Source organism: Chrysemys picta, chromosome 3 (assembly GCF_011386835.1).
Source record: "Chrysemys picta bellii isolate R12L10 chromosome 3, ASM1138683v2, whole genome shotgun sequence".
NCBI classification, from domain to species: Eukaryota; Metazoa; Chordata; order Testudines; family Emydidae; genus Chrysemys; species Chrysemys picta.
This window is the reverse complement of record NC_088793.1, coordinates 184,787,664-184,815,242: the sequence shown is the minus strand read 5'-3', so window position 1 is coordinate 184,815,242 and position 27,579 is coordinate 184,787,664. Positions and strand designations below refer to the sequence as shown.

General features: G+C 43.6%; 1 protein-coding gene and 1 long non-coding RNA gene across 3 annotated transcripts in view; one reads left to right on the top strand and one right to left on the bottom strand.

The window, feature by feature from the left end:
- Positions 1 to 24,106, bottom strand: part of CFAP36 (cilia and flagella associated protein 36) — a 121,719-nt gene extending 97,613 nt beyond the window's left edge. The window contains exon 1 of the mRNA XM_008169062.4: positions 23,973 to 24,106. Coding sequence (XP_008167284.2) covers positions 23,973 to 24,087 — 115 coding nt within the window. The 5' untranslated portion in view covers positions 24,088 to 24,106. The remainder of the gene's footprint in view (positions 1 to 23,972) is intronic.
- Positions 23,583 to 27,150, top strand: LOC112059651 (uncharacterized). 2 transcript variants are annotated; one of them, XR_010600251.1, is made up of 4 exons: positions 23,583 to 23,721; positions 23,992 to 24,533; positions 25,025 to 25,202; positions 26,368 to 27,150. It is a non-coding gene; the product is annotated as an uncharacterized LOC112059651 (long non-coding RNA). The 2 variants fall into 2 exon arrangements; XR_010600250.1 differs by having other exon boundaries at positions 23,992 to 24,690.
- Positions 27,151 to 27,579: the final 429 nt, after the last annotated feature.

Here is a 27,579-nt window from a genome sequence, read left to right as displayed (position 1 = left end):
GCCTATACTTCAATAATTTACGTGTATTTTTATTACTTAGCTAGTTATACAGGTATAAAAGAAAGAATTAAAATCACTGTCTGTTTGTGTAAGGGCCTTCTCATACTGTGACAGTTTGAGGCTCTGTTCTTAGGCTAAGTAAGGCCTTTGGCTAAGCAGCAGAGGCAGCCATAAGCTAAGAAGTGAACGGTCACATTCTTACATTCCAAACTAGTCACATTAAAATAAGGTGCTATTGGGCTGTTAGGAATACAATTCTGTCCTGATATTTTTATTACCTCCAGAGAAAGGGAAGAGCCTAGAAGATGTAAAAGGAAACTTAGTGTGATAGCATCCTGTCTGGCAAGAACTTACTTATCAATAGCTGGGATGTGAAATCCTCGCTTCTGTATTGTTTTGTATGTTTATTTGCATGGTCTCTGTCTGGTTCTGTAATTGTTTTTGTCTGCTGTATAATTAATTTTGTTATGTGTAAACCAATTAAGGTGGTGGACTATAATTGGTTAAATAACCATGTTACAGTATGTTAGGATTGGTTAGTTAAATTTCAGTAAAATGATTGGTTAAGGTATAGCTAAGCAGAACTCAAGTTTTACTATATAGTCTGCAGTCAGTCAGGACATGGAGGGGGAATGGGAACAGGGACTGGGGTGGGGGAATTGGGATCGTATTTTGTTAAGGGGGGGAATGGGAACAGGGAATGGGAACAGGAACAGGGACATAGGCAAGGCTCTGTGGTGGGGGAATGATCATGTCCCTCGATCTGCTGGCAATGCTCCTACTTATATAGCCCAAAATGTCATTAGCCTTCTTGGCAACAAGGGCACACTGTTGACCCATATCAAGCTTCTCATCCACTGTAACAGGTCCTTTTCTGCAGAACTGCTTCCTAGCCGTTCAGTCCTTAGTCTGTAGCAGTGCATGGGATTCTTCCATCCTAAGTGCAGGACTCTGCACTTGTCCTTGCTTTAAATGAAGACTAGACTCATCCATAAATACAGTATTTCAAGCAACCCGAGACACAGTTGGAGGACAAGTATAGGGGAATATAGGGAATCCAGACAGAAACCTAGTGCCTTGGATTTGTGGTAACCAGGAGAGGCTTTACATGAATGTCACGTTTGAGAGTAGGTGTAGATGTGTTTTGATGAAGCTCAGTTTGAGCCAGTCTTGAATTTAACAAGTTGCACTGTAGAAAAACCCTTCTCACATAATGCATGTTTTGCAGTTTCATCCATCAATACCTCCAAATCTAAGATGAAAATTTATTGTGAAGACTCTGCATTGATAACACTGAATGAGGTATCCTTTTTATCAAACTTAACAATGATTCACTTCTCTTGCATCATGAAGCTGTATCTGTGTTGTCACCACACATTCGCACCAATGCTTTTGAACCTTATATAAAAGGCTCTGGCTCTTATCTGACAAAATGACATCCCCTATCTGATGGAGCATTAATCTGAATATGAAACACTATGGAACAATGTGACGGTCTATACTATTATGTTCACCACTTCTACAAGACTCTGACAAATTTTGTACAAAGTATACCATACAAGATTTCATTGGAAAAGTCAGTCTGCTAAATAATAATGTCCCGGTAAAATATGTGTGGCAATATTGTATGTAAAGTTACAAGATTCTACTGTATAACCCTGTTATAACAATCCCAAAGTGAAGAAAAGCAGGCCCAAACCAGTTTTTCAGAGACAAAGACATGCGGACACCTCAGCTGGCTCTCACCTGCTTAAGCAGCCATTCTCCAGCAACAAGACAGTGTAAACAAGAAATTTACATTTCGTCACAGGGACAGTTCAAACCTCATGTCCACAACAGACTGTATGTCCATGACTCAGCAAGGATGTTTCTAGCACAATAAATTGAATTATGACGAGGGGAGGAAAATACTTGACTTCACTCCTCCTCCCATCTCTCTGCTCATGACATCAATGAATACCTGAAGGACACTGAACTAAGGGGGAGGGGTCCTAGGCTGAAGGGAGACCCAGTCTGTAAAATTTACTGCAGCACATCAGGGCCGGTGCAAGGAAGTTTCGCGCCCTAGGCGAAACTTCCACCTTGCGCCACCCCCAACCCAGCTAACCCTGCTCCCCCTGCAGCAGCTAACCATGACCCCCGTCCCCCCCAGAGGAGCCCCGCCCGCCGCGGCAGCTAACCCAGCCCGCCACCACCCCAACCGGAGAGCCCCACCACAGCAGCTACCCCCCCTCCACAACAGCTAACCCCGCCAAGGGAGCCCCCCTCCACGGCAGCTAACGCCGCCCGCTGCCCCCTCTGTGGCAGCTAACCCCACCCAGGGATCCCACCCCAGTTCACCTCCGCTCCGCCTCCTCCGCTGAGCACGCCGGCGCCGCTCTAATTCTCCTCCCCTCCCAGGCTTGCGGCGCTGACTGGAGGAGAATTAGAGCGAGGGCTGTGTGCTCAGCGGAGGAGGCAGAGTGGAGGTGATCTGGGACGGGGAGCGGTTCCCCTGTGCGCCCCCCCCCCCGTTACTGCGGGCGGCCCTCCCCGCACCAGCTTACCACCACTCCACCTCCTCGCCTGAGCGCGCTGTTAGGTGCCCTCAACCACTAGGCGCCCTAGGTGGCCGCCTAGTTCGCCTACTGGTTGCACTGGCCCTGCAGCATATGGTGAGGAAAACAGAATTCTGTTAGTTTGTTAAGTTAGCCCCTAGCTCGCATTTTACTCTTTTGTAACCAACCCTGCCTTTTATGCATCATCTTGTAATCACTTAAAAACTATCTTTCTGTAGTTAATAAACTTATTTTATTGTTTTATCTTAACCCTTGTGTTTGGATGAAAGTGTGTGTGAAACTCCATTTGGGATAACAAGGCTGGTGCATTATCATTTTCCTTTGATAAAATGATGGACTTTCTATGAGCCTGTATGGCTCAAAAGGGTACTACTGAGCAATACAAGACACACATTTCTAAGGGACAAGGCTGGGACTAGGAATTTGCAGGTGTCACCCTATATGTAATTCATGAGTGGCTGGCCAGAACATTCATGTAACATAGCTGAGAGTGATTTTAAATGTTGAAGGCTGTGTGAACAGGCCAGGAGTGGATGTTCTGACAGCAAAGCAGTGTAAAAGGCATCCCAGGCTAGAGTAGTAAGGGGATACAGTTGTTGAACAGTCCAGATTGTACCTTGGGGAATGCCAAAGATAATAGAAGGGTGTTAAGGCTGCATCCCCACTTTGAACTTTAGGGTACAAATGTAGGGGCCTGCATGAAAACTTTTAAGCTTAACTACCAGCTTAGCTCTGGTCCACTGCCACCATCTTCAGAATTCCCATGCCTGGGAAGCCTTGAGAAACCTTCACCAATTCCCTGGTGAATACAGATCCAAACCCCTTGGATCTTAAAACAAGGAGAAATTAACCATCCCCTCTCCTTCCTCCCACCAACTCCTGGTGAATACAGTTCCAACCCCCCCGGGATCTAAAACAAGGAGAAATTAACCATTCCCCCTCCTTCCTCCCACCAACTTCTGGTGAATACAGATCCAACCCCCTTGGATTTAAAACAAGGAAAAATCAATCAGGTTTTTAAAAAGAAGGTTTTTAATTAAAGAAAAAGGTAAAAATTATCTTTGTAAAATCAGTATGGAAATTAACCTTACAGGGTAATCAAACTTAAAGAGCTCAGAGGACTCCCCTCTAGTCTTAGGTTCAAAGTACAGCAAACAAAGATAAACACTCTAGTAAAAGGTACATTTACAAGTTGAGAAAACAAAGGAAAACTAACTCGCCTTGCCTGGCTATTTACTTACAAGTTTGAAATAGGAGAGACTTGTTTAGAAAGATGTGGAGAACCTGGATTGATGTCTGGTCCCTCTCAGTCCCGAGAGCGAACGCCCTCACAAACAAAGAACACAAACAAAAGCCTTCCCCCCGCCAAGATTTGAAAGTATTTTGTCCCCTTATTGGTCCTTTGGGTCAGAAGCCAGTTAGGCTTCTTAACCCTTTACAGGGAAAAGGATTTTGGAGTTTCTGGCCAAGAGGGATTTTATAGTACTGTACACAGGACAGCTGTTACCCTTTCCTTTATAGTTATGACAAAGGGTAAAACTATTAGGTTCAAATTCTTCCAAACAGAAATAGTCCTTGTTTGCATAGTACAACTTATCAAACCCACATGGGAATAATACACTGCCTCAACTACTAATTGCTACTTGAAGCAGCCATCCATCAAAGAGACTTACTTTGAGCTGTAAAGAATTTATGGCTTAGTTCCATGAGATAACTCTGTATCTACACCGAAAATAACAGGATATGAGTCACAACCTTACTTCAAGGATTCTATGCATCAATGGGGCTGCTCTGTGAATTTGCTCCGCATTGAAGAAACAGAGTAACAATTCAATGCCTAACCATCAAACTTCAAGTAATCAGTGTTAATAGCACGAGTGATTAGGTATCAAAGATAATGGGTCAGTACATCGAGTCAGTACATTGGAGGATTGAGCCAAAAGAAATCTGATGACGTTCCACAAAGACAAGTGCAGAGTCCTGCACTTAGGAAGGAAGAATCCCATGCACTGCTACAGGCTGGGGACTGACTGGGATTGGCAACCTTTGCCACGCAGCTTGCCAGGGTAAGCAGTTTACCTGCCACGTCCGCAGTTTTGGACGATCGCGGCTCCCACTGGCCGCGGTTCACCATCCCAGAACAATGGGGGCTTACAGGAAGCAGCGCAGGCCGAGGGATGCCGCTTCCCGCCGCCCCCATTGGCCTGGAACGTCGAACCACGGCCAGTGGGAGACGCAGTCGGATGAATCTGCGGACGCAGCAGGTAAACAAACCAGCCCGGCCCACCAGGGTGCTTATCCTGGTGAGCCGCATGCCAAAGATTGCCGCTCCCTGGGCTAAGCAGCAGTTCTGCAGAAAAGGACCTGGGGATTATAGTGGATGAGAAGCTGGATATGAGTCAGCAGTGTGCCCTTGTTGCCATGAAGGCTAACGGCATATTGGGCTGCATTAGTAGGAGCATTGCCAGCAGATCGAGGGAAGTGATTATTCCCCTCTATTCAGCACTAGTGAGGCCACATCTGAAGTATTGCATCCAGTTTTGGTCCCCCTACTACAGAAGGGATGTGGACAAATTGGAGAGAGTCCAACGGAGGGCAACGAAAATGATTAGGGGGCTGAGGCACATGACTTACGAGGAAAGGCTGATGGAATTGGGCTTGTTTAGTCTGCAGAAGAGAAGAGTGATAGCAGCCTTCAACTACCTGAAGTGGGGTTCCAAAGAGGATGGAGCTCGGCTGTTCTCAGTGGTGGCAGATGACAGAACAAGAAGCAATGGTCTCAAGTTGCAGTGGGGGAGGTCTAGATTAGATATTAGGAAACACTATTTCACCAGGAGGATGGTGAAGCACTGGAATGGTTGACCTAGGGAGGTGGTGGAATCTCCATCATTAAAGGTTTTTAAGGCCCGGCTTGACAAAGCCCTGGCTGGGATGATTAAGTTGGAGTTGTTCCTGCTATGAGCAGGAGGTTGGACTAGATGACCTCCTGAGGTCTCTTCCAACTCTAATCTTCTATGATTCTAGTATACTCAACCTTATCAGCTTTGACTGAGCAGAGGCCTGGTTGCACAGTGACCCAAACACAGAGCTTCAGTTTTGTAGTGCAGTTCACCAGTCTCAAGCCCTGAAGAATTAAAGCTATTTGTGCCAAGGTGATGAAGTGTACTGATGCTTTAACAAGGAGACTGGAGCTCATTGGTGCTTCAGACTGATGATGCAGTTTTGCGTCAGTATCTCCTACCTTAAACTCTATGATCACGTGTCCTACACTTCAAAGATGGTTCTATGTCAACATGTAGATTTCATATTTGAAGACAGTATTGTGCCAATGTCTTAAATCTCAAGTAAAAGCCTCATTTAACAGGCAAAGATGCAAAACCATACTTCAGATGTTAGAGCAGGAATCCACTTCAAGATCTCTGAAGCAATCCAGACGGACATACGGTTTGGATTTACAAGTCTTATTTGGAGTTTTTAGGAGACACCACTCGCCTTAATTTCCATGGTTTAAATGTGTTCTGCGCGAAAAGGCTACTCTATGTTAACAAGAATACTTCAGATTTAGAAGACTGTTCTACACAGAAAAGTTGAACCTCAGTGCTTTCCTGCATCAAAGTCTTCCTACCAGTTAGAGATACAAGACTGCACTTCAGATGTTGGATCAGGCATTCCACTTCACGGAAGATGCTTTTGAAGCAATCAAGGCTGAGAACGGTTTGTACTTAAAAGAGTCTCATTTTGAGGCCTCAGAAGATGTGAAGTACTCCACTTTCTCGAGACTCCAGCTTCGGGAAATGCCTTTAGGACAAGAGATGCCTCAATGCAATCCTAAAGCACGTTTCATCTTTGAATGTCATTTCAAATTTAATCTAAAAGAGAAAGCAAGAGACAAAAATAAATACAGTCTCCATGAGCCAAGAGAAGGAGCTGAAGCTACAAATCAATGTAGTCAAATGTTTCTTAAAGGCTATTGATGCACTGAACAGTGAAGGAATATCAACACTCCATGGAAATAAGGTCAACAACTCTGTGATGGGGTGCACATATTCCACACTAGATCAAGTTGGGATGGGGCTAAGTACCTGCAAAGGGAGCCAGGAAGAGGGCTTGTTCCACCCTATAGAACTTAAGCAGCCTACCAATTACAGAAAGAAGGTTTCCATCTTGGCTCATGAGGGCAAGTATTTAACCAGGAAAGGGAATAACTGTGTGGGGTGGGTTGGGTCTGAGCTTCTCAGCAGGAAGTATCCTGTTTCTGGGGAAACTACCAGAGCCAGGCAGCTCTCAGGCTTTTCCCTGAATAGATGGCCTGAAGATCCTGAAATGAGGATTACTTTATTCATGCCAGAGATGGTGTCTTGCCATTTTTTCTGGTGCAGACAACTGTTTATGCTCCTCCCAATACCAGGAAGAAACAGAGCCAGGAGACTTCCCAGACAAAGATTAACTTGGGGATCTGGAGAACCTAGGAGACAAATTGCTTTATCCCTGCTAGAAGATGGAACTCTTCACTAGGGACTCTCAGATCAGATGGATTATTTTCCTTTTATTTTGATAATTCAGAAAAAAATCATAGTAGTAAGTAAGCATTTCAAGAAAACTGAATAAGACCTCAGAAGAAAGTACCTCTTGGGAGCTATAACCTCAGTCAAGGTGCCATTACTCTGTTGCACCCTGGACAGTAAGATGGAAATATGTGCCCAGCAACAGAGGGAGTACCATAATGAGTCTTACACTTATTTATAATAGCTGCAGTTTACAATAGTTCACACACACTTCCTGAAATAAAACAGGATCCATATTCTTCAGCAACACTGGGTAATGGGGCTTAGGGATATAGCCTTGGGACATCACTTGCTTGTACTTGAAGCCAGTAAATCCCTCAAGAGTTAATCAAAGACTTGCTCCCTGCTCCTGTTCTTAGAAGAGAAGGAAGGCTGCTGAACAACAATGGAAGATTTAAATACTGAATTGTGAAGTTATAGAAACTACTAAGAGCTGTTAATAATTAAACTAATATTAAGGCTTCTTATAAAACTCCCCACCTCCACCCCTTTGGAGTCTATCATACGTCTCACAAGCTAAGATGTGTTCAGAAAAATCCTGGAGTTAAAAGGCAGGTTTCATCAAGACTATGGTTGCATCACTAAATTACAAAATTTAAAAAAATCAGATGAACCTGACATTTCATTAGTACTGTACAGCTATAAATAAAGGGAAGTTGCCTAGAAGTACTTCTGAAAGCTTTAGAAATCTCAGACAAGCCTGTAATACATATAGATGCACACAACACAGAGCTATTCATAAGTGACAAATTATACTTCTAATGGATCTGTGACTACCCCATCATCACTCTACCCTGTCCACTAATTAACCTCTGCTGTAACTACAACCAACTTTCCAAACTAATGATTAGCCTCAAACAGCTAGAAAAATGTTATCTCCTCCCTCCCTCTCTTCCCAATTTACACTGGCCTGGATCCCAAGGCAAACCATAGCCTCTTTGGACAAGTGAATGGCTTAAAGTCTCTGTCTACCACACACAATTAAAAATGAGTGCATATCACTGTCAGATGCTAATATATCAGATATTACAAGAGACAAGAGAGAGCTGCAGCTAGAACCTGAAAGGACCTGAGCTGTGCAAGATCTTGTATAACAAGTGACGGGTTGGATCACAGAAACCCCCTTGGGAACTGCCAAGTGATGTGCCAAGACGACTTCTGCTCCTGCCTTCCCTGCCAGCTTGGGACTCCAGCATCTTGTCTTGCTGAGCCAGACATGTCAGTCTGCTCCAACACAGACCCAGGATCTGAACCACATGCCCCAAAGCTGCAGGCTTAACTTGAAAACAGCTTACAGAAGTGTTCCTGTCTTTAACACTCAGATGCCCAACTCCCAATGGGGTTTAAACCCCAAATAAATCCCTTTTACCCTGTATAAAGCTTATACAGGGTAAACCCATAAATTGTTCACCCTCTATCACACTTATAGAGAGATATGCATAGCTGTTTGCCCCCCCCCCCCGGCATTAATACACATTCTGGGTTAATTAATAAGTAAAAAGTGATTTTATTAAATAAAAAAGTAGGATTTAAGTGGTTCCAAGTAATAACAGACAGAACAAGGTGAATTACCAAGCAAAATAAAATAAAACATGCAAGTCTAAGCCTAATGCAGTAAGAAAACTGAATACAGATAAAATCTCACCCTCAGAGATGTTTCAATAAGCTTCTAGCACAGACTGGATGCCTTCCTAGTCTGGATCCAATCCTTTCCCCTGGTACAGTCCTTGTTCCAGCTCAGATGGTAACTAGGGGATTTCTCATGACTGCAGCCCACTTTGTTCTGTTCCACCCCTTTATATATCTTTTGCACAAGGCGGGAATCCTTTGTCCCTCTCTGGGTTCCCACCCCCTCCTTCTCAATGGAAAAGCACAAGGTTAAAGATGGATTCCAGTTCAGGTGACATGAGCACATGTCACTGTAAGATTTCATTACCCACTTGCCAGCACACACGTATACAGGGAGACTTACAAGTAAAACAGAGCCATCTCCAGACAATTGACCTGGTTAATGGGAGTCATCAAGATTCCAAACCACCATTAATGGCCCACACTTTGCATAATTACAATAGGCCCTCAGGGTTATATTTCATATTTCTAGTTTCAGATACAAGAGTGGTACATTTATACAAATAGGATGAACACACTCAGTAGATCATAACATTTGCAATGATACCTTACAAGATATATTTTGCATGAAGCATATTCCAGTTACATTATATTCACACTCATTAGCATATTTTCATAAAATCATAAAGAGTGCAACGTCACAATAAGATGTAGAATTGTCAGCATTAGGTCAGAGTGCAGATCACAGTGACAAAAGATACAGAAGCAGTCAGTGCTTCAACCCTGTTTGTAATGTCTCAGACATATGACATGAAGGTCTGTTATTGAAAAGTTTCACGGATTTCTGTGCCTTATTGACAGAACCAGAACATCAGACATCACCCATGATGCTTAAATATAGAAGAATTATCTTAAGTCAGTTTGTTAGCAATGATAAATTTCCCTCCCTTGGACCCTTGTATAGTTGGACATTGTCTAAAATTTTCAAACTTGGGTATCTTAAGTTAGGCATCCAAATCTATATTTACTCACAAATAAAAGTGAGATTTCCCCCCCCCCAGGTGGTTGAGCACATCTGAAAAATCTAATGACTTTTATATATGTGCCTAAACATGGATTTAGGTATCCAATGCTGGGCCCTAAATTGAAGGTGGGTGAGATAATATCTTTTATTGGAACAACTTCTCTTGGTGAGAGAGAGACAAGCAGTGTTTTCCCCAGGAATTGAAATGGGGGAGAGGGGAAGTGTTCAAATATACAGGAGGAGAAGGGCCAATAAAGGCTGAGACCATGAGGGTGAATGTGGGCTGTATGGCACCATAGTAAAAACTGAAAATTGTTTCACAATCATTTTATTAAATTTAACTCATGTTTTAAAATCATCACAGAAATTAAAGCTGGCTACTGAAGCCTACTATGAAGTGCTACATCTACATTCTTCTTGGTTTCTTCTTGTAATTTCACACAACACTGTTAATGAACTTCTCAAATGCAGTGCATTAATCTTTGGTGGCTTCTTGTGCGTCCGGTACTTCCAGTCCTTAATGATATACTCATAATCAGGCAGAAGGCAACTTCTTTTAGAACACAAAATTATATTCAATGAGGAAAAAGAATGCTCAACTGCAGCTGTTGTGACTGGGAGTAGCAAGAGATGAATTCCTAATTCTTTCATTCCGGGAAACATAGCACAAATATTAGGTCGAACCACTAGTGATGATAAAAGGTCGATGTCAAATCTTCATACATTCGTCGTATGATATTTCTCTCTGTGTTCAAATTCTCTACTCTGATCCACTCCATTACAGCCAGTTCATGCTTCTGGGTCTCAATTTGCTTTGTCTTATAAGTCCACGGTTTGCTGATAGGCAGCCTTTTCTTTTTCCAGGGCAGCCTTTTCCCAGGCAAATTGTACATCAATTTCCATTTGTCTTCCCTTGAGATCATCACTTGATGAGCTGAGATACCAGAGTACCCTCTCCTGCCAGAACAGGCACCCCTCCACTCCTGTCTTGCTGAACTAGACATTCCCGTCAGCTTCAGCACAGACACAGAGGTTGGACCACACCCCTCTGCAGTTCACTGAAACTGAGATGCACTCAGCTCAGGGGCTTCTTAGCTAACAGACTTTCACAGCGCCCTGTGTTCAGCCTTTCTGGGCAGTTTGCAACTTGTGCAGTTCTAGCTTCCTCTGATCTTCACTCCTACTTATTTGGCTTACTTTTCTGTCCCTATTTCCCTTACCCGAAATAAGCAAACAGAAAATAACAAACCAGTAACCACTTTGTCTGTTCTTCAGCTACCACACCCAAACTCACTTAAAAATCACTACCAGTATCTCAAAGCAATCAGCTGTGCACAGATGCTGCTCGACTACGCCAGTGTGACGGGTTGAATCACAGCAATCCACTTTGGGACTGCCACCTGATGAGCTGAGACTACTTTGCTCCTGCTTTCCCTGCCAGCTTGGGACTTCAGTGCCTTGCCTCGTTTGAGCCAGACACACTAGCCTGCTACAAACACAGACCCAGGTCTGAACCACGTCCCCCAAAAGCTGCAGGCTTAACTGAAAACAGCTTAAGAAGTGCTCCTGTCTCCAGCACTCAGATGACCAGCTCCCAATGGGGTCCAAACCCCAAATAAATCGATAAACTCATAAATTTCTCACCCTCTATACACAGCTGCTTACCTCCCCCCCTGCCCAGGTATTAATACACACTCTGGGTTAATTAATAAGTAAAAAGTGATTTTATTAAATACAAAAAATAGAATTTAAGTGGTTCCAAGTAATAACAGACAGAACAAAGTGAATTACCAAGCAAAATAAAATAAAACATGCAAGTCTAAGCCTAATACAGTAAAAAAATTGAATACAGATAAAAAAAACAAGGAGTCCTTGTGGCACCCTAGAGACTAACAAATTGATTTGGGCATAAGCTTTCGTGGGCTAAAGCCCACCTCATTAGATGCATGAAGTGAAAAATACAGGAGCAGGTATAAATACATGAAAGGACCGGGGTCGCTTTATCAAGTGTGAGGTCAGTCTAACGAGATAAATCAATTAAAGCAGGATACCAAGGGAGGAAAAATAACTTTTGAAGTGGTAAAAGAGTGGCCCATTACAGACAGTTGACAAGCCATTCAGAACACACACTTTGCATCTCTACAGGACACTAAACTATCTAAACTCCTACATGCCACAAGGGACCACAACAGTGGTTCCCTTAACTCACCTAACACTATTGTTAATCTATCCAGCTATACTCTTAGCCCACCAGAAGAATCTGTCCTTTCTCGGGGTCTCTCCTTCTGCCCCACCGCCCCTATAAACATGATACAGTTCTACAGTGACCTAGAATCCTACTTTCGACGTCTCCAACTCAAGGAATATTTCCAACACACCACTGAACAGCATACTAACACACAGGAAGCTGCCTACCAATACTACAAAAGGATTCTGCGTGGACTCCTCCTGAAGGTTGAAACAACAGACTGGACTTCTACATAGAATGCTTCCATCGATGTGCACGAGCTGAAATTGTGGAAAAGCAGCATCACTTGCCCCATAAACTCAGCCGTGCAGAACACACCATCCACAGCCTCAGAAACAACTCTGACATCATAATAAAAAAGGCTGACAAAGGAGGTTCTGTAGTCATCATGAATAGATCTGAATATGAATAAGAGGCTGCTAGACAACTCTCTGACACCACATTCTACAGGCCATTACCCTCTGACCCCTCTGAGGATTACCAAAAGAAACTACATCATCTGCTCAAGAAACTCCCTAAAGCAGCACAGGAACAAATCTATACTGACACATCCCTAGAGCCCCGACCAGGGACATTCTACCTGCTACCCAAAATCCATAAACCTGGGAATCTTGGATGCCCCATCATCTCAGGCATTGGCACCCTGACAGCAGGATTATCTGGCTATGTAGACTCTCTCCTCGGGCCCTACGCTACCAGCACTCCCAGCTATCTTTGAGACACCACTGACTTCCTGAGGAAACTATAATCCTTTGGTGATCTTCCAGAAAACACCATCCTAGCCACTATTGATGTAGAAGCACACAAAGATGGATTACAAGCCATCAGGAATAGCATCCCCGATACCATCACGGCAAACCTGGTGGCTGAACTTTGTGACTTTGTCCTCACACCCACAACTATTTCAGATTTGGGGACAATTTATACCTTCAAGTCAGCGGGACTGCTATGGGTACCTGCATGGCCCCTCAGTATGCCAACATTTTTATGGCTGACTTAGAACAATGCTTCCTCAGTTCTCGTCCCCTTACATTCCTACTCTACTTGCGCTACATTGATGACATCTTCATCATCTGGACCCATGGGAAGGAGGCCCTTGAGGAATTCCACCAAGATTTCAATGATTTCCACCCTGCCATCAACCTCAGCCTGGACCAGTCCACACAAAATGTCCACTTCCTAGACAATACAGTGCTAATAAGCAATGGTCACATAAACACCACCCTATACCGGAAACCTACTGACTGCTATACTTACCTACATGCCTCCAGCTTTCATCCAAACCACATCACACGATCCATTGTCTACAGCCAAGCTCTAAGATACAACTGCATTTGCTCCGATCCCTCAGACAGAGACAAATACCTACAGAATCTCTATCAAGCGTTCTTAAAACTGCAATACCCACCTGGTGAAGTGAAGAAACAGATTGACAGAGCCAGAAGGGTACAGAGAAGTCACCTACTACAAGACAGGCCCAACAAAGAAAGTAACAGAACGCCACTAGCCATCACCTACAGCCTCCAACTAAAACCTCTCCAGCGCATCATCAAGAATCTACAACCTATCCTGAAGGACGATCCCTGATTCTCACAGGCCTTGAGATTCAGGCCAGTCCTCACATTCAGACAGCCCCCCAATCTGAAACAAATACTCACCCGCAACTACACCACACAACAAAAATACCAACCCAGGAACCAAACCCTACTACAAACCCCAGTGCCTACTCTGTTCACATATCTATTCAAGGGACACCATCATAGGACCTAACCACATCAGCCACACCATCCGGGGCTCAGTCACCTGCATTTCTACCAATGTGAAATGTGCCAGCAATGCCCCTCTGCCATGTACATTGGCAAAACCGGACAGTCTCTACGCAAAAAAATAAATGGACACATATCTGACATCAGGAATCATAACATTCAAAAACCAGTAGGAGAACACTTCAATCTCTCTGGTCACTCATAACAGACCTAAAAGTGGCAATTCTTCAACAACAAAAAGTTCAAAAACAGACTCCAACGTGAAACTGCAGAACTGGAATTAATTTGCAAAATGGATACCATCAGATTAGGCCTGAATAAAGACTGGGAGTGGTTGGGACATTACAAAACCTAAACTTAATTTCCCCGTTACTAATTTCTCGCTACTGTTACTCACACCTTCTTGTCAACTGTCTGTAATGGGCCACTCTCTTACCACTTCGAAAGTTATTTTTCCTTCCTTGGTAGCCTGCTGTTAATTGATTTATCTCATTAGACTGACCTCACACTTCATAAAGCAACCCCCATCCCTTCATGTATTTATACCTGCTCCTGTATTTTTCACTTCATGCATCTGATGAAGTGGGCTCTAGGCCACGAAAGCTTATGACCAAATAAATGTGTTAGTCTCTAAGGTGCCACAAGGACTTCTCATTGTTTTTGCTGATACAGACTAACATGGCTACCACTCTGAAACCTGAATACAGATAAAATCTCACCCTCAGAGACGTTTCAATAAGCTTCTATCACAGACCGGATGCCTTCCTAGTCTGGGCCCAATCCTTTCCACTGGTACAGTCCTTGTTCCAGCTCAGACGATAACTAGAGGATTTCTCATGACTGCAGCTCACTTTGTTCTGTTCCACCCCTTTATATATCTTTTGCACAAGGCGGGAATCCTTTGTCCCTCTCTGGGTTCCCACCCACTCCTTCTCAATGGAAAAGTACAAGGTTAAAGATGGATTCCAGTTCAGGTGACATGAGCACGTCACTGTAAGACTTCATTACCCACTTGCCAGCACAAAGGTATACAGGAAGACTTACAAGTAAACAGAGCCATTTACAGTCAATTGTCCTGGTTAATGGGAGCCATCAAGATTCCAAACCACCATTAATCGCCCACACTTTGCATAATTACAATAGGACCTCAGAGTTATATTTCATATTTCTAGTTTCAGATACAAGAGTGGTACATTTTTACAAAATAGGATGAACACACTCAGTAGATCATAACCTTTGCAATGATACCTTACAAGAGACATTTTGCATGAAGCATATTCCAGTTACATTACATTCACACTCATTACCATATTTTCATAAAATCATATAGCTATAGTACAACGTCACAACTGTATGCAGTTCTGGTCAGTCCATCTCAAAAAAGATATATTGGAATTTGAAAAGATACAAAGAACGGCAACTAAAATGATTAGGGGTATGGAACAGATTCATATGAGGAGAGATTAAAAATACTAGGATTTTCAGCTTGGAAAGAAACGACTAAGAGGGGATCCAATAGTGGTCTATAAAATCTTGACTGGTATGGAGAAAGTGAATAAGGAAATGTCATTTACCCCTTCACTTAACACAAGAATTAGGGGTCACCCAATAAAATTAATAGGCAGCAAGTTTAAAACAAACAAAAGGAAGTAATTTTTTATTCAAACAAAAGGAAGTAATATCTAAAACAAAAGGAAGTAATATCTTTATTAATGATCTGGAGGATGGGGTGGACTGCACTCTCAGCAAGTTTGCAGATGACAATAAACTAGGAGGCGTGGTAGATACACTAGAGGGTAGGGATCGGATACAGAGGGACCTAGACAAATTAGAGGATTGGGCCGAAAAAAGCCTGATGAGGTTCAACAAGGACAAGTGCAGAGTCCTGCACTTAGGACGGAAGAATCCCATGCACTGCTACAGACTAGGGACCGAATGGCTAGGTAGCAGTTCTGCAGAAAAGGACCTAGGGGTTACAGTGGACGAGAAGCTGGATATGAGTCAACAGTGTGCTCTTGTTGCCAAGAAGGCTAACGGCATTTTGGGCTGTATAAGTAGGGGCATTGCCAGCAGATTGAGGAACGTGATCGTTCCCCTTTATTCGACATTGGTGAGGCCTCATCTGGAATACTGTGTCCAGTTTTGGGCCCCACACTACAAGAAGGATGTGGAAAAATTGGAAAGAGTCCAGTGGAGGGCAACAAAAATGATTAGGGGTCTGGAGCACATGACTTATGAGGAGAGGCTGAGGGAACTGGGATTGTTTAGTCTCCAGAAGAGAAGAATGAGGGGGGATTTGATAGCAGCCTTCAACTACCTGAAGGGAGGTTCCAAAGAGGATGGAGCTCGGCTGTTCTCAGTGGTGGCAGATGACAGAACAAGGAGCAATGGTCTCAAGTTGCAGTGGGGGAGGTCCAGGTTGGATATCAGGAAAAACTATTTCACTAGGAGGGTGGTGAAACACTGGAATGCGTTACCTAGGGAGGTGGTGGAGTCTCCTTCCTTGGAGGTTTTTAAGGCCCGGCTTGACAAAGCCCTGGCTGGGATGATTTAGCTGGGAATTGGTCCTGCTTTGAGCAGGGGGTTGGACTAGATGACCTCTTGAGGTCCCTTCCAACTCTGATATTCTATGATTCTATGATTCTATGAATTCTTCACAGACTGCACAGTCAACCTATGGAACTTTTTGCCAGGGGATGTTGTGAAGGCCAGAACTATAACTGGGTTCAAAAAAAGAACAAGATAAGTTCATGGAGGATAAGTCCATCAATGGCTATTAGCCAGGATGGGCAGGGATCCAACACCACAGTCTGAGAGTCCTAGCCTCTGTTCACCAGGAGCTGGGAATGGACAACATGGGATGGATCACTCAATGATTGCCTGTTCAGTTCATTCCCTTTTAAGCACCTGGCATTGGTCACTGTTGGAAGACAGGATATTGGACTAGGTGGAGCATTGGTCTGACTCAATATGGTCGTTCTTATGAAAAAATTTATTATAATATAATAATAAAAATGTTTAGTACAGAAACTCCTCAAGATAACAACCTCTTAAGATAGCAATGATGTGAGATAATGAGCTTGGCAAATAATGCATTTTAAAAATCTTGGCTTACTAGGAAATGTATATAAAAATACCTTTCCCAGTCACAAATCTAGCATTCTAGAGCAAAGTCACTAAAACTTAGTCCAATAAACAAATGTCCCTTTCACGTGCCCCTCCCCTTTCCTGCCAACACACACCACTCATAGTTGTTGTCCTTGGTCAGTGCAGACCCAAAATTCAGAGATGCTTTCATATGAGTGCATCTCCCACCCTGGGGAGAAGGCACCTTGCTCGTTCCTCCAGCCACTCGCTCTGGCCACTGCTGTTTGTCGTGCCACCATTCGCTCCACTGCTCCATCATCAATGGCTCTGTGCCATCATCTTCTGCTGCCACCTGCCACTGTGACCTCTCTGAGTTGGTCTCTTGAGGTTCAACCTAGCTCTGAGTGATTTCAGCTTTCAGTGACAGAACCTCACTGCCAATGCAGGCTGGGCAGCCTCTTCCACAGAAACACTGTCCTGCAGCAGGTCTAAGCACTTAGACCTGATCATCAGTGATTTCAGCTCTAGTCATCACTTAAAAAAACAAAAGACTCTATGCAGCCTAATCAGCTCTATCTTTGAACAGGGGTGGGGGCAGATCAAATAGTGCCTGTGACTCTTAGGCAGAGCCCACATCACCAAGCAAAATACATGTCCCCCATGCTCCATCTTTCTCTCCACTGGGATCTGGCATCCAAACCCGCTCCTTAGCAACTGCAGTTCAGTTGAGGTTGACCCATGCTTAATTTGCAATGAAAGAGATGCCGGGGCTCAAGCAATTAGTTGCCGGGGCTCAAGCACATTTTTCTACTTTCATAACTGGCAAGCTCAGAGGTCCCAGGGCTATCAAGTGCCAAGCCTAGATGTGTCAGGGCTCAGCCCTGGCACAAATTAAGCACTGAGGGTGACCCCCTCAATCAAGACAGGCTCAGTACAGTCATACAATAAGGATAACAACATTTCATTACTACTACTGCATTCAATACTAAAGTGATTTGTAACTCAACATCAGCCAAAATTGATCACTTGAGCAACACAACTCTGTCTGATGGATACCTAGTCACAGTAGGGGTGTGTTCATGTAAATACACAAATGCACATTGAGAAACATAATCCCAACTATAAGTATAAAATGATGGGGTCTAAATTAGCTGTTACTACTCAAGAAAGAAATCTTGGTGACATTGTGGATAGTTCTGTGAAAACATTCACTCGATGTGCAGCGGCAGTCAAAAAAGTGAACAAAATGTTGGGAATCATTAAGAAAGGGATAGATAAGACAGAAAATATCATACTGCTTCTATATAAATCCATGGTATGCCGACATCTTGAAAACTGCATGCAGATTTGGCCGCCCATCTCAAAAATGATATACTGGAATTGGAAACAGTACAGAAAAGGGCAACAAAAATGACTAGGGATATGGAATGTCGTCCGTATGAGGAGAGATTAATAAGACTGGGACTTTCAGGTTGGAAAAGAGACGATTAATGGGGGGATATGATAGAGGTCTATAACATCATGACTGTGTGTGGAGAAAGTAAATAAGGAAGTGTTATTTACCCCTTCTCATAACTCATAAGAACTAAGGGTCACCAAATGAAATTAACAGGCAGTGGGTTTAAAACAAACAAAAGGAAATATTTCTTCACACAATGCACAGTCAACCCATGGAACTCCTTGCCAGAGGATGTTGTGAAGGCCAAGAATATAATAGGGTTCAAAAAAGACCTAGATAAATTCATGTAAGATAGGTCCATCAATGGCTATTAGCCAGGATGGACAGGGATGGTCTGTTTGCCAGAAGCTGGGAATGTGAGACAGGGGATGGATCATTTGATGACTGCCTGTTTTGTTCATTCCCTCTGGAGCACCTGGCATGGCCACTGTCAGAAGACAGGATGCTGGGCTAGATGGACCTTTGGTCTCACCCAGTTGTGACGCTGCACTCCATAATGTTTATAGAAATATGCTTATGAGTGTGAACATAATGTAACTGGAATATGCTTTATGCAAAAGGTCTCTTGTAAGGTATCATTACAAAGCTTATAATCTACTGTATATATTCCTCCTATTTGTATGTATGTATCATTCTTGTATCTGAAGGTAGAAATATGAAGTATAAATCTGTGGTCCTATTGTAACTATGGTCTGAGGTAAACAGGATGAAGTTTAATAAAGACAAATGCAAAGTCCTTCACTTAGGAAGGAACAATCAGTTTCATACATACAGAATGGGAAGAGACTCTCTAGGAAGGAGTATGGCAGAAAGGGATCTAGGGGTGTGACGTTATTGATATAATATGGGACCATATAGATCACTGTTGCAACCAAGGTCCTGTAGTGGCACGCAAATCTTGTATAAAGGGGGTCAAATGGGGTGTCTAAGACAAGGTTATGGTTTACTGGTTATGATTATGCTGTCTATATGTATGTATCAATTTTGTAGTTGAAGTTATGAATATTGGCTCTATACTGTCTGTATTTCAAACTTATGCTATGCTGCTGGGTGACATCCCAGACAAACTGGTGTTAGCTCTGCCTAGCCTGCTTGATGGCCCATTAAGGACCATCAGCTATACAATGGACCCATTGAGAGAAGGCAAATATGCCTTGAGACTCAGCAAAGTATGCAGGAACTTGCCCATGTGACTCCAGACTCCATTTTGCTGTAATTTTCCACAGTAAGAACAAAGAGGTGTTCTTACACCTGGAAAAGACTATATAAGGCTGATGCCTCATCTCCATCTTGTCTTCAATCCTGCTTCATACCTCTGGAGGAACTTTGCTACAAGCTGAAGCTTTGAACAAAGGACTGAGGACCCATCCCAGCGAGGGATGTATTCCAGAGACTTGATTTGAACCTGCAGTTTATTCTATCTCTGCTGCAAGCCTGAACCAAGAACTTTGCCATTACTGTATGTAATTGATTCCATTTAACCAATTCTAACTCTCATCTCTATCTTTTTCCTTTTATGAATAAACCTTTAGATTTTAGATTCTAAAGGATTGGCAACAGCATGATTTGTGGATAAGATCTGATTTGTATATTGACCTGGGTCTGGGGCTTGGTCCTTTGGGATCAGGAGAACCTTTTTCGTTTACTGGGGTATTGGTTTTCATAACCATTTGTCCCCATAACGAGTGGCACTGGTGGTAATACTGGGAAACTGGAGTGTCTAAGGAGATTGCTTGTGAGACTTGCGGTTAGCCAGCGGGGTGAGACCGAAGTCATCCTAGTCTGGCTGGTTTGGTTTGCCTTAGAGGTGGAAAAAACCCCAGCCTTGGGCTGTAACTGCCCTGTTTGAGCAATTTGTCCTGAGTTGGCACTCTCAGTTGGGTTCCGCCAGAACCGCATTGTCACAAGGGGTTATAGTGGACCACAAGCTAAATATGAGTCAACAGTGTGATGCTGTTGCAAAAAAAAGCAAACATGATTCTGGAATGCATTAACAGGTGTGTTGTGAGCAAGACACGAGAAGTCATTCTTCCGCTCTACTCTGCGCTGGTTAGGCCTCAACTGGAGTATTGTGTCCAGTTCTGGGCACCGCATTTCAAGAAAGATGTGTAGAAACTGGAGAGGGTCCAGAGAAGAGCAACAAGAATGATTAAAGGTCTAGAGAACATGACCTATGAAGGAAGGCTGAAAGAATTGGGTTTGTTTAGTTTGGAAAAGGGAAGACTGAGAGGGTACATGATAGCAGTCTTCAGGTATCTAAAAGGGTGTCATAAGGAGGAGGGAGAAAACTTGTTCATCTTAGCCTCTAAGGATAGAACAAGAAGTAATGAGCTTAAACTGCAGCAAGGGAGGTTTAGGTTGGACATTAGGAAAAAGTTCCTAACTGTCAGAGTGGTTATACACTGGAATAAATTGCCTAGGGAGGTTGTGGAATCTCCATCTCTGGAGATATTTAAGAGTAGGTTAGATAAATGTCTATCAGGGATGGTCTAGACAGTATTTGGTCCTGCCATGAGGGCAGGGGACTGGACTCGATGACCTATCGAGGTCCCTTCCAGTCCTAGAGTCTATGAATCTATGAAAGTGTGGGCCATTAATGGTGGTCTAGAAGCTTGATGGCTCCCATTGACTAGGACAGTTGGTTTTAAATGGTCTGTTTACTTGCAAATCTTCCTGGCTGCATGCGGGCCAATCCGTGGGTAATGAAAAATGAGGTCTTACAGTGACATGTGACCATGTCACCTAATACTGGAATCCATCTTAAATCTGGTACTTTACCATTTAGGCGGGGTAGGGACCCAAAGAGACAAAAGAGTCCCACCTTGTACCAAAGCTTTTAAAGGGGGAGCAACAGAACAAAGGGGCTGCCAGTCATGCGAACACCCCTGTTTTCCACCTAAGATGTCTGCTAGAACTAACAAAGACTGTACCAGGGGAAAGGATTGGGCCCAGACTAGGAAGGAGTGTAGTCTGTGAAAGAAGCTTATTGGAACATCTGAGGGTGAGATTTTACCTGTAATCAGTTTCTTAATGTATTAGGCTTAGACTTGCATGTTTTTGTTTGGTAACTAACTTTGTTCTGTCTGTTATTACTTGAAACCACTTAAATCCTACTTTTTATACTTAATAAAATCACTTTTGTTTATTAGTAAACACAGAGAAAGTGATACCTGGGCGGGAGGGAACAACTGTGCATATCTCTCTATCAGTGTTATAGAGGGTGGACAATTTATGAGTTTACCGTGTATAAGCTTTATACAGAGTAAAATGGATTTATTTGGGGTTTGGATTCCATTGGGAACTGGGGGTCTGGGTGCTGGAGATAGGTGACCTGCTGAGCAGTTTTTGGTTAAAGTCTGCCGCTTTGGGGGCGTGGACCAGACCTGGGTCTGTGTTGCAGCAGGCTAGCATGTCTGGCTCAACAAGGCAGGATTCTGTAGTCCCAAGCTGGCAGGGAAAACGGGCTCAGAGGTAATCTCAGCACATCAGGTGACAGTCCCAAGGGGATCTCTGTGACCAAACCTGTCACACCAGTATGGCCATTCTTAAGTACAGTCCAGTCCTGAAGCCTTTCCTCTCCACCCCTTGGCTCATCACTAGTTATCAGGGGAGAGCTCATTCAGACCTTACTTACAAATCACAATTTGAAATTATTAGGTTGGCCAACCTTGCCAAAAAGCATGCACTGACATTGTCATAAAAAACAACAGCTGTGTGAGGAATCTAGTCTTTGTTCATATTTTCAAACCTATTATGCTTTTTCAGGTACAAATATTTTATCATACACTGTATATGCTTTTAAAGTGTGTATTAATGTTTCAATTTCAATTCAAATTTCCAACCAACAACTAAATTGGCAACACTTCATGTAACTAGTTGACCACTGGGGGAGTGATGGAGAAATTCACGGGGGAGTTACAAGCTTTCACGCCACACAGAGCTCTTCTTCAGTATGGGAAAGGTACTCCCTGCATCACAACAACATGCAAGGTGGAACAGATTGTTCAGCATACGTAGTTAGCACATACATTCAAGGCAGAGTGGCCCATTAACATCTCTGAAGTCATAGGACAACAAGAGAGGGGGTTAGCGGGTTACAGATTGTTGTAATAAGCCACAAATCCAGTATCTCTGTTCAGTTCTTGATTTTTAAGCCATGTCTACACTACCACTTATGTCGGCAAAACTTATGTCACTCAGTGGTGTGAGGAAAAAAAAAAAACACACCCCGAGCAATGTAAATTTCGCTGGCATAAGTAGTAGTATGCACAGCTACCGCCTCTCATTGGGGGTGGTTTAATTATGTTGACAGGACAGCTCTCTCCCTTTGGCATAGAGCAGCTACACGAGAGATCTAACATTGGTGCAACTGCATCGGTACAGCTGTGCCGTTGTAAGGTCTCTAGTGTAGACATAGCCTTAGTGTCTAGCAAAGGAATGAATTTAAGCTCCCAGGCTCATCTTCTGAAACTGTTGTGCAGATTTTCTTTAAGGATGAGGACTGACAGGTCAGAGAAGTGACTGCTTTGTGAGAAGTGTTCACCCTCAAAGCAATACCATTCCACTAAAATCTTTATACCACACAATCACATATTTATATAAACTTTAAAGAAAAATTTGAATAATAATAATTAGCATTTCTAGAAGTTATTTACTAGATGGTAAATGACAGTAAATGACCAGTTCATTCCTTCTACTGAATCAGTAAATTATCTGTCAATTACTGGAAATTAAATTTTCCAAGAGCAAAACAATAGATATAAAATGTTTTAATGGATTTGTTAGTAATGTAAAACCTGCAAAGAGTAGTAAAAACTTTTTTTAGTGTCTGTAGCAGTCCTGAAAATCTTAACTCCTGCCAAACTACTTTCATGAACTCTTGACTCTAACATGCAATAATTAAAAGTCCTGCTAATTATCAATTATTAAAGCAACTCCATTGACCTTTCATAAATGTCAAGACAGTTCTAAGATTACAATGAAGAACTTTGCCAAATATGTTTCCATGGAACACTTAAAATTTCCATCTTTATTTGATACTATCCTCTATTGGAAGCACAGCACTGAGTCACTAGGAAGTAAGACTAGCAGAGCACACTTCAGTGAAGTGTTTCCATCTGGAAGCAGATCTAAGAACCAGTTTAGTGCTTTCTGAGAAGCCCCTGGGAGAAGGAAGATGCCTGACAAGCAAGCAGGTGTTGCCCCCAGGGAACGACATTTGCAGGCCAGATCCCAGGGCACTAGCCTTCACGTCCCCAGCGGCTACTGGCCGGCGGCCTTCTAGCCAGCCTCGGCAGAGAGGCCACGCCCCGAGTAGCCATGGTGACAGCGCTCGGGGGAGCTGGCGCTGCTGCGGGCCGAGAAAGGTTGTACGGCGCTGAATACAGAAGGAGAGTCCAGGCCTGGAGCAGGAGGCGGTAGATGCACCTGCCCTCGCTCTCTGGGGTGAGAAGGAGCCAGGGGAGGGGCACAACGGTACCCTCATCTCAGGGCCCCGAGACCGCTCTAGCTTCTCTGTCAATAAAGAGAAAGGGGGCAGCGCGCAGGATGAGCTGGGGCCCGAATGTCTCTCAACGGGCCTAGCAACGCCCTTCTCCCCAGGGAGCCCCTGCCACAGCGCTTTTTGCGGGGTGGGGGGGAAGAGGAGAGGCTCTGTCGCTCCAGCCCCGGCAGGGTCCCCGCCCCCGGCCTCTCACCCGCGCATTTCTGCTCCAGGAACTCCAGGATGGGGATGGACCAGGCGGGCCCGCGCAGGAAGCCGGCGATGCTGTCTACCACCCACTCCAAGTCCGCCTCCCCCTCCGCCGCCATCGGGGCGGGTCCAGGCCGCGGCCGACTGCCAGCGCACAAGCTCCGGGGGAACACAGGAAGACCCGGGTAGAGTTGCGGCGGCGGTTAGGGCTTCGTTAGGTCACTATCGCAACGGTCGTCACACAGGGAGCGCGCGCTCCGTGGAGCATTCGAGCCCGTCGCGCGCTTTCTTCCTTGTGTTAAACGGGTGTGAAGCGCGCGGCAGCAGCGTCACTGTGGCACGGTCCAGGTGGGAGAGAGGCACTGAGCGGACAGAACGTTCGGCGGGGCCGCGCCTCAGGGCCAGGAGCGCATGGGAAGCAGCCAGGCTGGTCTCCGGTTGCGAGGCTACGCGCTGGCGCTGGGGGCGCGCGGGAGCGCAAGGCCCGAGGAGCGGAGGAGTGTTGAACCCGTGGGCCACCCTGGTCCTGGTGCTGCTCCTGGACTGCAAGAACAGCCATGCGAGGGTGGGTCGCCCTGCTTTATCCGAAGGTTCTGCCCCTGGAGCTCTGCAGTGGCCGTCGCTTCCCGGGCCCGGGGGAGGTGTTTCCCCCTGTCCTCCCAGGCTCTTCTGCGGCTGGCTTGAACGATCCCTGAGCGCCTGGCCGAGGGAGCTGCAGCATGGTAATTACCCCAGGCAACCCGCAGCACGCCGGTATAGTACGGCATGCACCCGTGCACTGTACACAGGGCAGAGGTGAGCCGCAGCGGTCGGCATTTCTATGGGGAGAGATGTCTCTACGTGCTAGCTAGAGGCTAGTGCAAACATTCCCCGAATTATAGAAACAGGCCTGGGCTCCAAATACTCTGATGCCCTGTTTACCTCCTCCCAGAGCTCTGAGACCTGTTTGCATCTTGATTTCACAAATGCTGTAGCAGAGTAGCAGAAGTCAGCTGTCCCCAGGTTACCCATGAGAGTGATTTTTTTTAAAGAGAGTTTTCTTATATTGCTTATTAGTTTAACCAACATAACTGCCTGGATTTTGGATATACCCATTTTTATGCATTTGGGAGAAATTACAAAAGCGGAGATGGAGATCATTGTGGAGATAAAGGAGGAAGGAAGCACGGAAGACCAGCATTGAATAAGGATTAATATAAATGGCAAGTTATACTGAAGACAAGCACAAGAACAGGTAATATTATGCATTAGTTACTTATTGTTTTAAGGGAATATAATATTATGCATTAGTATTGAATATAAATGGCAGTTTATACTGATGGCAGGCACAAGCACATGCAAAGTTATTATTACTAATTAACTTTACATGTACTGTTTTTGTTTTTAGTAAGTACAAGTAAAGATATTGTATATTGATTAACAACTTATTACTATTTTTAAACAACTTAATATTAATCTACTACTTTTAATACTGCAATATTGATACAATTTGAGATTAAATTATTTTGATACTACCATTTTTAATACCATAGTGTTAACACAACCTGAGATTAAATTAGCTTGAACAACCAGACTTCTTTACTCCAAAACCTTATCCTGCATTTGTCTGAAAATATGTTACCCTTCAGCCGGCCGTTTTCTGCAGTGGCCAGATACAGACGGTCGAGAAGTGCACGTCCCTTTGGTTCAGGGGATGTGGGTTGGGTTTACCAAAACACACACACACACACAGTTCTGTGCTTTCATACTTTTTATCTTATTTGTCGGCGTTTCAAAACAGACCAATTAATTTGGGTAGGCCAATTGTTTACTGTGGTGGTTGTGGTTACTTTGATATCCAATTGTTGTTTTAGTTTGATAAGTTATGCACAAGGAGATAACTTATCTCCATATAGCCCATTGTCTTGACTGTGGGTAATGTGGTTTTATAAGCCATGTCTGAAGGCCTAATTTATTTCACCACATAGGAGTCAGCATAAAGCGTTATCTGGTTGCAGCGTCTCTTGACCACAAGTTTCAGCCTAATTTTGCAAAGCTTGCTTTTTGAAACTTCCGGAAGTTTAGGCCTAACACTGACAATACTTTTGTTCAGTTCAGGCTTGACAATACAGTTGTTCAAATTATTAACGTCCCCCCAGGCCTAAATTTCTGGTTTAGCAACAACATTTATTTGAGTATATCCTGCAATAACAGGGCAAATAGCGAATGTAGGCAAATATTAAGACTTTAGTAATAAGTATAGTAAAATAGACTATTAATCCCAGAAGAATGTGTGGATTTTTTTTTTATCATCTGTAATATTTTTTTAGGAATTTTAATTATTTGGTGGGTTGTTTTTTTAGTATTGTTTAATATTTTGCTTGATTGAGCAGATACATTTACCTATTTCTTTTAACCAGGGGATTATTACTGCATCCGCAGACTGAGGAGAGTGGGGAATCACCGGGTTAACTCCTGGAACCGTTTCTGTGAGACATTAAGAAGTACGGAAATAACATTGCCTAGCCGAGTTATTGCTAGGTGAATATCAGAGAATTTTTGGACAATTTTCTCTAATTTGGATATTCAAAGGGGTATTGGCAGGTGTACCTGAAGCTTAACAGAGTCAAGTGCACCGTGAATTTATGTAGAATTGATAACAGTGCCTAACTGGAAATGATAACAGTAAGACCGATTGATGCAAGCTATACTTTCAGCTGGCCGAAATACGACCGACTGACTGCATATGGAGCAGATGGTGGATAATAATAAGAATGATGTTTCAGTGAATTTTGGGGGGATACCTACACACCTATTTTCTATCCGTGCTTTCTCAGAATATGTGTTATTGATTAAGGATTTCTTAAGGTGGAGCCATCCCTCGCGCATCATACACCTCACCTGAGTGGTACAGTGTCTTCTAACACTCATGGGGCCATAAATGGCTCCAAATAAAGGCCCTTTCCTATAAGCTTTTTCCTAAGTAGAAGCATTTTTTCAAGGATTTGACTTATTAACAACAATAGACAAGACCAGTTTAATACTTTGGAAAAGAAGAGTTTGTCCATGAAGGCTATCCTGGAGCGCCTGGTTTTGAAGGACGTCTTTCTCCCATTGCTGGCGATTTATTTTGTTTTGCTGTTGGACTACTGCTTGAAGATTGCATTGGTTTTGATTAAAGTTTTTATTGCGTACGGTGTAAATTGTTATTGATGTATTATAAGGGAGAACTTGCTTAAATGTTTAATTACTGCTTTGTGGTCAAATGGGATAATACACTTTTATCGGTTTGCTTCCCAGAAGTTTTTCCGAAGCACCTACATCCCATTTTATTTCCATTTGGCAAGCATACACTTGTCCTTCACCATACGTGAAACATAAAGAGTTATAATATGCACAACTAAAGAACTAGAGCGTATTATTGATAGGGAGTATACATTTAAAAGGAGGCTGAAGAAAATAAACATAGGTAATGATGGAGCGATTTTCCAGCTAAGATTTTTTAATAAGTGTTAAGTTGACAGCCTTTACAGGGCACCAAGGATTGCTGGTATTGCGAACAGTCCCGTTGAATGTGCATCCAGGAAAGGATGAGTTCCTGGGGGTGAAAAAGGTACCATTTCTTACTCACA